Below are 12,314 nucleotides of genomic sequence, written 5' to 3'. Positions count from 1 at the left end.
GTACACTGGGGATTAGATATTCAAAAGGAAGAGGCACTACTCTCTTTCCATCTGGCCACTTCATTTCACTGCCTATTTGGGACCAGTACATCTGAAATCTGGTTTGCAAAGTCAAATATTGATGTAATTTGTTCTGCTCTTAAAAGGCAGAGTAAAGCTGGGAAGATTTTAGTTGTGCATAGTCACAGTAAGAACAAGCATGGAACATCTGAAGGAAAGGCTCTCTGCCAAGGCTCACAGCTTTCTGATTGACTAATTTTAAAAGCTAAGAAAGTCTTTGGTTTAAGGTTTAGATTGAACTCAATAACTTTCAAAATTCCAGTTTTTAGAATTTTATTGGTTGAAGCATTTACAGCCAAAGGAAGAAAACATCTTCCATGTTGTTATACTTCAATATATTTGTATTTTCCACATCATTTATGTTTTCTGTAAACAGTTTTTAGGGTACAAATTATGAAGGTTAACCTCAATCCCAAGTGAAGGATTTCTAAGTTATTGGCTTGATTATATTTTATAGAGTTGAAAGAAAGAGATCAGAAAACATTGCATCCTAGTCCTGTGCCATGATGGGACGTTAACTGACCTTCGTTTTCCAAACAACCTTCAATTTTAGTGAAGTTCAGCTGAAATATTGATTTTGAGTCAAATCAATAGTCAAGATTTCAACAGTTTTAACTATAAACAAGTTTAGCCCCAACTCCCTGTGTACATCTCATGTCTTGGACTAGGTCTCCAGAAGTATGCTTAGTAGCCCATGGCTATGGTGAATGGTTTCTGGAAAAGCATTTAGATTGAAATCTTGGCCTTGCTGAAATCACTGGAAGTTTCAGCTTTTTCTTGAGTGGTGTCAGGTTCTAATTGTGATGCATTCAGCAACAGAAGTAAGTTTTTCATACTTGTCAGTGCAATACACAACTTAGAAAAAGAAAAATGAAGGTTAACTTATTTGAGCAGTTGCTCTCGTGTATGTAATCTCATATTTTTCTCTGTGATTTGCGTAGCAATCCAGATAGCTGAGGATGTAATGTGTTATCTTGCATATGCTCTGGCAACTAAGAATATCAGCTTGAAATGGCTGAGGATAATCCTAACACTACAATTAGAGTAACTACATGTAGGTTGCATAATCATTTCCTGACAGAGGAAAAGTTTGAAGGACAAAGATGAAAAAGTCCAAACCTGCAAGCAAAGCTGTGTACAGCTGGTACCTTTGCTGTCAGGATTTGGGTTCACACAGCAGAGATCTTGTGTTGTAACAGTAATGACCCATGTTTGCTCAGACCTAAATTTGCTAAGTCATTGTGAATCTTAAGAATGGAAGATAAAGAAAGTACTGCTGTTGCTCTTACTCAGAGCAGCATCCATGTTAGCAGTGCTGTACCATTTTAACCAATGTCAATATGGATTTAATGAATACATTCGTCTTAGTAGGATGATCTGAACACACTTTTTAAGTGGGCCATTGTTTTAAAAAAACACTAAGTTCACAGAATCACAGAATGGTGGGGATTGGAAGGGACTGCTGGAGTTCATCCAGTCTGACCTCCTGCTAAAGCAGGTTCCCCTCGATCAGAGGGCACAGGAGAGCATCCAGGTGGGTTTGGAAACCTCCTGAGAAGGAGCCTCCACACTCTCCCTGGGCAGCCTGGGCCAGGGTTCTGTCACCCTCAAAGTTCTGAATAACAGCTCAGTAACACCTTTGTTCTAGCATGAAGGAAGGGAGGAAATAATTCCTATATAAAAGAACATTTTCAGAAATGCTGGAATAAGAATTTATTAATTAGTGTGTACATGCAAAGCAAAACACCCCATCTTCCCTTTCTGACAGTATCAGTGCATTGGGAAGATGGCCAGACCCATGTTCCTTGACTTCCCTCATGAATTCCCACATGATCTCTGTTGCTATTTAAACTGCCAGGGATAAACAGCTAAAATTGTGCCATCTATGAAGCAGGACTATGCATACTATCTTCTCCCTCTTAACACCTCTGTGTAGTCTGAGCTACAAATTGACCCCTATTGATCTGATTTGACTGCACTTCTGTGGAGGAGACAAACAACAGAATCCAGGGGCGCTAATTCACAGTACCTTATTTAGGTTCCTAGGCAATAATTCTTATTTGCATTAATCACATTCATCAGCAGAACCTGAGGCCACCTCCTGGCTTATATGCATTCCTGTTCTTGACAATGGAACAAAAAAGTATCTGTTCTGAAAAAAGAGTGTTTTAAGTATATTGATACTTGATACTTAGTAGTTGCAAGACAACTGTTAGAAATAAGACTGTTTTTCAAATCAATGGCTCACACATTACTGTAAAATATATTGATTAAAAACAAAGCATAATATTAGTCATTTAGTCAGTAGAGTGATGCAATACTGAAATAAATTTATCCTTTGGCTTTTGCATTAACCTTTTATTGACTGCTTGCATACTCATAATTAACACACACTTTAGCTAGCTTGGTTAATTTTAGCATCATGATCAGTGTCCTCTAATGTAGCTGACTCCCTGATCATCAAAATGTCAGTGTAGCCCAAGGGACCAGAACCAGGCAACTGTCTGTCTCAGTGAATGTACACCTGCCCATGGTGAAATTAGCCATCTTGCAAGTGAAGTGTCATACATTGTCATGCAAATAGTCATACAGTCATGCAAATGTTTGTTGTGACTTAGCTGAACTTATATTAATATTCAACAATTGGTATGTTTTAATGAGCAAAGTCCATTTGGTAAAAACAGACAAAAAGGAGATCAAAAATCTGTGAAGTTTACAGGTGAGAAGTAGTGAGAATGTGCAGTGCAGCTACTTGATCCTTAAATATGGTTGTTTTAGCAAGAAAGTAGGGACCATGGAGTTTTGTGCATTCTGCACATCTTTAAATAAGTCCTTTCTGTTAAATGTTAGTGGACATGTATTACCAAGGTGTTGGAGCTAAATGGCTCTTAAATATATCACGGCGGTTTTTGTGTTCTCCTGCTGCAAATAAGATATGAAATATGCCTCTTGATTTGGCATCTGTTCTGTATCTCAGAGCATGTGTTATTTCCACTCTTAACACATTTTGTGCATACAATGTGCACATATTAGATCTACTCTCTTTTGAAGATGACTGTTGATACTTTTCCACTACCACCATCCTTACATGTTTGCAGTGTTTCCCACACAGAGCCTCATAAATTCTTTTGTGTCAGGGAAAAGACAGAATTTCTGTTTATCCTGAGTTATCATTGCTTACTTATGTTGGCTGGTTTTTCCCAGATACAAAGGAACTTGAACTTATTCTGTGTGGTTATTTAAGTGCCTTTGGTTGTTCTGCTTCAGTTGAAGATGTCACTATCCTTTTGCAGGATCTTAAGTTTTGTTATTCTGCCACAAATTGAAGACCATTGTAGGAGCAATTTCTCCCACAGAAATTTATTAAAATCAATAGTAATATACTCATTTGGACAGGACTGTTCTTGCACCCTAACTCTGAGTCAGAAATCACATCTTTGGATGGCTGCATTCAAATTTGTGGATGCCATTCAAGTAGATGAATTGCTTTAATTGAACTGCCAGGTGCAGTGATGACCACTTAGAACTCAGCCCCATATCTTTAAATGAGCAACCTCAGTTGACTTTGATGTCAGTGGATCCAGCATAGGGCTTGTAATTTTGGCCAAAATAGGTGACTCTCAAATGTAAAAATGTAATGTTCACTGCTGTTCTTGTTAGTGATATGAAGCAAAGCAATAAAAATCCCAGAATGAAAGACAAAGGAGCTATGGGATTGCAGAACTTGGAATGTTATGCCACTGCCTTCCCCTTGTTTATATTTTTGCAGTACACTGATGCATTTCTGTCATCAGACTTGCACAGGAAGTCCAAGGACCTGATACCCTTCCATTCCTCTAAGCCCTCACATGGAATATGATATGACTAAAGCTGTCCAAGTGCATGATTGCCTGAAAGTTAAGGCACATGCATAGTCATGGAGTGACCTTTCAGAGATGGCTCTGCTGGTAAGAAAATTAGAGAAGGTAAAGTAGCAACTGGAAGAGTTGCTTGTGGGGTGTCCAGTCACAACATCACTGTGACTGCTGCCACATTTACAGGAGCACAAATGCCTAAACTCCAAATGTGAGGGAAAGGCTGGTCAATCCATTTATGTGAGAGCACAAGGGAAAAAAGAGACACGAAAAGGTATAAAATCAACTCTGAAGTGCTGAAGAAACTAAAAGTCGGAGTGTTTTTCCTCTTGGCAGAAACTGTGTTGTTAATAGCAGATGTGTGTGAGAGAGAATGTTTATTTTTATAAGTTGAGTTTTACAGACCACATAACATGCCTGGAGTATTTACTGTCTGAGCTTCTTGATTTGTCATCTGCAATAATCTCTACGTGGTTAATTTATCCACTCTTAGATTGAAATGCTTAAATTGGAATATCTTCTACCACCCAGCAAATTGAGCATATTATTTTGTGCCAAGACAGAAAATAAAGCAAGATTTTAAAAGCCTTATAGAGTTATGCTGTAATTAGTTTCAGCTTCCCCTGCATATTAATTTTCTCCCATTCCTTTATATAATTTGGAAAACGTCTTCAGAACATGATGGCACAATCAGTTAAGTACCTCTCAGAACTCATACACTAAACTGCATTTGCTCTAACAACTATTATAAAGCAGACAGCAAAACAAATCCTCTGTTATTCTGTACAGTGCAGCTTATCAATGCAAACAGTTTAATATTTATGCTAAGAGGATTGTCACAAGTAGCTTCTGTTCCTTTAATTCTTGTTTTAAATAAATAATGAGAACATTTAAACACATTACTCTTCCCAGGGCCCTGAGGTCGGCTAATCTTATTATTTATGAAGTGATGTGCTACATAATAGTACTTAGTGCATGTTAACAGATGCTATTATCAGGGGCTGATTTGGAGAGCTGAAGATATATTGGAATGTTATGTGTTAATACTGTCCTTGTAGTGTAATGTACGATGGATTGAGTGCCCAGGATGCTGGTGCAGCAATTAACCACACACCAACATGGGTGTAAAGCTGAAGTATGTTTTCTCATGGGGATTACAATTCCATTAATAATTCCCAAGAGAAGACATGTTTCATTTGGAAACCGTCTCTTCCAGAAGGCTGATGGTGTAGACAAGGAAGTTGCACGTGTCAGTATTTTTAGAGTTCATTTTAAAGAGGTAGAAAATACACATTTAAAACAACTTTAAAATTATAAAAACAATTATGTGCTCTATAGAACACGATTTTTTTAAACATCTTACAAGAGATAAAAATGTATTTCTACAATCTGTTTGTTACCTCTTTCAAGAACTATGTAGAACCACAGCATATACCAAAATTGAGGTAATGCTTAGCATTTTTCTTTGTCTTGCCCCATTGCAAACATTAACTAATTAATCAGCAACATGCGAATTCTTCGAGAGGAGGAGGAAACAGAGGGAGAGAAATCTTACTTGAACTCTGACCATTTTTTTGATGTATCGTGTTGTATTACAGTCTAATCTTAAGAGATGTGATGGTTGCCACTTATAAAACTTTCCTCTGCAGGCTGCAGTTCAGTTGAATATTATAATTAGACTTCACTGCTATTGATGAATAATCCATTTAATAAAAACCACTGTAATTTAAACATTTTCTCTGGGGACTAACATACACTAACCTCTTAATTTAATTTTATGGAAGTTTTGCCCACCTATTCATCATTGGAAGTTGTTATTAACCTCCATTTCCATTTATCTTTATAGAATTTCCTCTTTTTATATTGCTTTTTTCAGAGCTAAGCAGGTTGATACACTTGTAAATCTCCAGAATCTACAAAGCTAGTCCAGCTTCTTTAATATTGTTTAATCTATCCCCCCTGACCTTAATGCAGTAAATTCAGTTTAATCTTTCTCAATAATCTAGTAATACATTGGAAACTGGCAAACATTTAAATCTGATAATGGTTTAATCACATACTTTAAATAACAGCTGAGATAATGAAAAAATAATTCACCGTATAAAGGTACACTAACTGAGTTTTCTTTGTGATTGGCTTTTTTGAGAAATCCCTATAGAAAACACAAAGCCTATGACAGAAATACACTCCAGTGGAAATGAACAATCCGTTTGGTCAAAAGACATGGTATTTCTTTTTTATTATCATCTTTCTCTTTAAATTAATGCACAAATGTATCCTTGCTGAGTATTTAGTTTCTTGATGCAGTTTTACTTAAGTAGTCCATCTGCTTACCTTTCTTTTCAGATGCCAGTCAGAAGCAGCAGAGAGCTTGCCAGAAGACCAGAAACCAGAATGCCATCCTTTCTGGACAGATGATGAATCTAATATGCCTCTGCCATATGATCTTGAAGAAGTAATTGCTAATCTACAAAATCTTATTCAGTGGGTAGAATAACAAGTGAACATCCAGTCTATAATTATTGATGCTCATCATTTGGAGAGAAGGCTTTCAGTTTAACATAAATTTTTTCAGCTCTATGATTCCATGATGATGTGTTATTTTATTTATCAATGCAGAATTTATTGGTCTTCACAAAGTCCCGTAGTTACTGTCTCATAATAAAAACCTCAGCCCCCAAAATGTGCAGAAACAGGTGGCTTTTAAGACCTGAAGTCCAGAACATCAGCCTCAGTTCTTTCCTCCTCAACTCTAATTCTCATTGACTCTATAGCCCATCTAAATTTGAGCTTCCACAAGTGCCTAGAACTGCCAGAGGCATGGCAGATTTGAGCCAAGTTCAAAGCTATGACACAGTTCACATCTGTGACACAGCAATGTCCATGATCTGGGCATCCTGATGAGCGGCCAGCTTGAGGTCAACCTGCTGGATATCCTCATAGCAGAGCTGTGACTTCTTTATCCACTGTCATTAGACAGAGATGCAGGGGGCAGTGGAGAAAGTCCTTTATGGAATGGCTCCTCATTAGAACATTTTTTCAGATAAGGACCTCTGGAGGAAAATCCTGACATAGATCCCAAGACTTTCTTGCCTATTTTCATCATGGCAATTGAGTAGCAGTGAGACAGATTTCTGATGTGCATCTATACCTCCTGAGCTCCCTGGAACTTAGAATTCCTTACCATTACTTGTTTCTACATGTGTGAGTCCTATTCTGAGGCCAGGTTTCTCAGTACATTGTCTAGAGTGCGGATGTACCTAAGGGTGGGTTTCTATTGGAGGTGTCAGGTCTTCTGACAGATTAGATTTAGGTTGTGTGATACTGGGCATTGCAGCATCTCTCTTGACCTAGTGAAATCTATGAGAACAAAACCAGAAGACTGTGAGAAATGAAGCTGTTTGTGATCTATTTTCTAGTAACATGCTATAAAAAGAACAATTCTGTGTCAGACAATTCAGGGCACTCCTGAATGAGAGAGAGATTTTTCATTTGGCTAAGTTGCTGATTTAACTTCAGCTGGTGTACACCTTTTCCCTTGCCATAAAAAGCAGAAGAAAATCATGTTATGGTGAAACAGCACTCAATCTGTGTGACTACTAGAAAAGAAACCAGTAAGAGCTTGAAGTTGCCACCAAGAAATGAATATGCCTCCTATGTTAATCTTCTGTTTAAACTGATTGTTGAGGCCAGGCTTACCCAGCACATACCAGTATGCTGGACTGGCAGAGTGCTCTGGGAGAGGATAAGCTTTGCACTGCCAAAAATTGTACTTGTGACAGTACAACATATGCCAGACCTCCCTGGAGCTAAAGAAGCTGTGCCAGCAAAAATTGAGTTTTAGTGGTATAAAACTGTGTCTACACCTACCAGCTTTTGCCAGGACAATTATATCAAGTAGAGACTGTACCTCTTAACACCTCTGACATAACTATGCCAGAAAAAGTATAAAGACCTGCATTTTCACTGTAGTCCCAGGCTTCTGCAAAAACTGTTAGCCACCCTGTTGAATGTAAAGACACTCTGAAGAATATATTATTATTTAAAATAGGTTTTATTGTATTATAACCTTGATCTATACATTTATCTGTTGTGTCTTGTGCCACAGATTTCTTAGCATTTGGAAATATTATGCTATAAGCATAGCTTTTTCTTTCCTGCACTAGCTAAAGCTGGCTTTACCAGTGGGCAAATAGCAGATATTTGGATTAATGCCACACTAAATACTGTTTACTTTGGAGATCACTTAGAGAAAAGCTAGCTGAAGATGTGGGAATTCTGCTTTTGCAAAGGCAGTTCTCACAGAAACAGATATTACTTTGGAGATGAGCAAGATGAATTCTAACAAGCTAATGATGTAACACTGTTAACACAGCGTTTGAGGGGATTGTTTGTTTATGCTGTTACTTTATGATTATTTTGTGTTTAATTAAGCACTGCTAGAAACCATGGGGATCACAGTGTTGAAATGAATCTGACAGCCATAAAGAGTAGAGAAGGCACATCAATGTTGTAGTTTGTAGCTGAAGTGGAGGCATAGCTATTAAAATGTGATTGGCAAATAATTATTTCCAGCAGTAGTGAAAAAAAAACCCACTGTTTTCTTTTTCCTGTATTAGGAAACTGCTGTCAGCAATAATAGCATTTTTAAAAATACATGATTCTAGGCCATGTCTATGCTGAAAATTTAAGCTACTGAGTTCGCTGAGCTAGTACTAGCCTCAGTGCTGTCAGATAGCACTCATTTAAGCCATGGATGGCAATGACTCAGACAAATTATCACCTTTGGAATAGATAAGACCTAAGATTCACTGGCAAAATACCAATAATCAAGTAGTTAAAGAGGATTAATGCTGTGTTGCATTCCAGTCTCACATCATCTGAATCAGTGTAACTTGATTGAGTTCAGTTGAAACACAGAAATCTGAGAAGATTTCATATCTCCAAAGCCCACAGGAGTTGATAGGCAAAGACATGAGTAAGGTTGATGGAACTGTTCGAAGCATGTAGTAATGCCAAAAGGTACACCCCAAAAGGAGAATATGGTTAAAGGTAAAAACCTGTTTAAAAAATGAGAGAGCAAGTGTAAATTATTGCTATGTTTGGATTATGTACTGGAAGCTGACAAATACTTCAAAGTTTTCTTTATTTTATAGTTATAGTTTAGCTTATGTTGCAATGATACTTCAGCAATCCCTTTATATTCCAGCATTAGATAACCATTTCCATTTTGGATGAGCTGAAAGACACAGCCTCTAATGGATGTTCTGTGTATAACAACTGTTTGCCAAGCCTGGATGCTCTAGAGGCATGAGAACCAAGGTCAGGTTTTTTTCAGGGAAGAGGTGAGAACATAAATTAGCTTTTAACATTAGATTCAGTGATTCTTTTTAAATGGTGGAGTTCATGACTTTGCTTACATTTACTTTTCATCAGACATGAAAGAATTAAGGTAAAATAGTTCTCTTGCACGTGTGCGTCAGGCTAAATGGATTACAGAAGATACAGATCTGTTTGCCTGTCTGCACTTGCCTTTAGACAATATTCATCAATTTTACAAAAGCTACTGACTAAACATGGAACCAATACAAATTAAATGCTTGAGGCAAGGGCTTTCTCTAAAAAATCTGATACAGAGTTGTTTTTATGCTGATAGAAAGAAAATGTTGGCAGGAAATGAAAAACCTTTATTTTTCTGTAATTTGGGGGATGAAAGGTAGAGGCCAGTTTTAAGTATTTGATAGAAAACTGCTGTGTTATGCAATGTAATTAGAAATGTTTTCATAATGCTTAATTCATGTCTCTGTGTATGAAAATATTTTCTCCTGTAGGTCCTTTCTTCTTTTTAAAGGTTATGTAAATAAAAAATATTGATTTTAAGTTTACAGGAGATTCTGATTCTCTTGAGTGTAAATAAGAATGCCGTGAATAGTCAGTGACTGGAAACTGGGATGGGGAACATGCAGTGTAATAAATATCCAAATCATTGGTCTTATTATCATCCAGATACAGTTTTAGTTTTACTGGTAGTGATGCAGGATGCACTTTAAAATCATGCTAGACTTCTTAATGCTGTGGGACAGATTCAGAGATTCCAAGGCCATAACAAGAAAAAAAGAAAATAATATTGGAATCCATCATGAATGATGGCTAAAGTATTGTAGTGTGCTAAGAGTGGGCATTGCTCCTTTCTCGATTGTTCTAATGCCATTCCCTTAGTCTTGTGTCATGCACTGGAACTTGAACCAATGTAACAGAGATTAAAGTAGCTCAGGAGCTGATGTCTAAGATGAGATGAGAGGATGGGAAGAGAGATGAGATGCATATGAGGTGCAAGGAATATTCTCTCTCAAGGCCACAACTTTATTAACTGAACTCATATGGGAGTCATTGAACAGTAACTTGTACAGTGCAGGTCAGGATCTCTCTCTGAATTGTTACCACCTGGTGCAAAGTTAGTGTTGGTTGCTTAGTCCCCCTCGTGCCCCTGACAGCTGGTCCTCAGCTTTTTACTGGGAGCCGACCACTGTTGTCTTACACCAAGGTTACAGAGTTGGGAAGAGTGATTGTTCCACTATAGCAACAGGTATGAGAAACCCTAGTCCCCAGATTCAGCCCCCCCATCTGTCCTACAACAGTTCTATAGACTGAGTACCTCCAGTCAACATCTGTTTCCCATTTGAGATTCAAGTTGCTGTAGCTCATCTTCTGAGCTGTCCCACTGGGATGGAGAGCTGCTGTGGGGAAGGGTCAGACAAACAGAGTGCTGTTTGCAGTGAGGTTGCTTGTCTGAAAAAAGACAACCACTACACTTGTCACAACAGAGTGAAAAGCACAACCCGATACTAATCTAGCTTTAGAGGGTGAGAGCTCTTAAATATTGATGAAAGACTTAGGCCCTCAGACTCACCGATATTCAATGTTTCTGAGGTCTCCCAACCTGCCTGATCCTGGCTGTCACCTCACCCCACCTGTAAGGGCAGAGGCAATCCTGAATAAAACCACTATTCCCTTTCCACCTCAAACTGAGACTCATCACCCTCAATGTTGCTGGGCTTGCATCTTAATTTACATCTATCTGTCCTCTTCACCTTAGCCTGGGGACATTGATTGAACAAGAGAAGGTAATTTGTACAATTGCAAAATAACTGTACTGGGTAAAACTGCAGGACTGGCTGGATAAGATGTCATATACAAGTCAGCAAATAGCTGATAAAATTATCATATTAAAATGCTGTTGTTTCAGTGTGGGCCTTTCACATATGACATGAAAACTGTGGTTTATTTTCTTGTTGCTTTGGAGAGAGCATTCATCATTCACATAACAGAAAAGGACATACTATGCTGTGACTTACCTCCTCTAATACTCCACTGGTTTTACATTGCTTGTCAATGATGAATCAGAAGTTGGTCACAAAAGTTGTTCTCCTCCCCCTCTGTATCATCAAATACTTGCCTTCATGCCAACACATCTTGGTCTGATTAGTCCCCTTGATTAGAGGCCAAAGTAAAAAGTCAGGTGTATAGGATTCCCATTATCCTTTATTTCACTGCTTCTAAGAACAGGTCAGATAGAGTTATTTCAGTGAAAATGTGAACAATCAACTTCTGTTTACCATTAACCTTCAGTTTTCTTTTCTTAAAATCAAATCAGGGCTTGGTAGGTAGTTATTTTCATACATCTCCCTTGATCAGTGGAACAATCTGTCAAAAGCCATTAAACCCTGTATTAGGTTGACTTGCATTCAAAGCTAAACTATCCAATCATTTTAAAGGGCTGTGATGATTGTTTTTAATATAGTATACATTGATTTCTCTCTCAGAGTCCTAACATAACTTTGAAACTAAGCATATATGACTAGAGCTTTTTGCTATCCAGCATGTCCTGAGAAGCTTGGTTTCTTGTGAAAGGTGAATGTCTACATAAAAAGAGGAGCAAATGAGTGCAGCAAAATCACTTGTATATTCTCAGCAGCTTTTCCTCTGTTTTTTTCTATATCACTGTATCCATCCAGGTGTAAGTTACAGGGAATGGGAAGAAATTTTCCCAACTCCTTTGCTCAAAAGCTTCTCTGAAAAATTTAACATCTAATCATCGTGATATTTTAAATTGGCTTTTTATCTTAAGATCTCAGGATGCCTTTAACAGGGAAACTGAGGCAAAGGTCAAAAGTGCAGCCGTGTTTTGCTAACACTGGAACCAAGCATACGTAACCCCCCGTCGCTGGCAGGTTTCAGTTACCTCCAGTTAGTCAGCTCAGTTTACAGACTAAAGATGCTCTCATAGAACTTCTTTTCTCCAAAGATAGATCTGTAAATGGAGCTGGAATCTCTCCTCATGTCATATTTAACATACTATTTAATTGCATAGCACACGGTAATGCATCTCATGCTCACAGA

General features: G+C 37.9%; 1 protein-coding gene across 2 annotated transcripts in view; it reads left to right on the top strand.

Annotated features, from left to right (window-relative positions):
- FTO (FTO alpha-ketoglutarate dependent dioxygenase) overlaps positions 1 to 9,738 on the top strand; it is a 232,911-nt gene extending 223,173 nt beyond the window's left edge. For both annotated transcript variants that reach the window (XM_062007502.1, XM_062007506.1), the window contains exon 9: positions 6,261 to 9,738. In XM_062007502.1, coding sequence (XP_061863486.1) covers positions 6,261 to 6,411 — 151 coding nt within the window. In that variant the 3' untranslated portion in view covers positions 6,412 to 9,738. The remainder of the gene's footprint in view (positions 1 to 6,260) is intronic.
- Positions 9,739 to 12,314: the final 2,576 nt, after the last annotated feature.

Source organism: Colius striatus, chromosome 14, assembly GCF_028858725.1.
Source record: "Colius striatus isolate bColStr4 chromosome 14, bColStr4.1.hap1, whole genome shotgun sequence".
In the NCBI taxonomy this organism is placed as follows: domain Eukaryota; kingdom Metazoa; phylum Chordata; class Aves; order Coliiformes; family Coliidae; genus Colius; species Colius striatus.
This window is presented reverse-complemented; position numbering and strand designations above follow the sequence as displayed.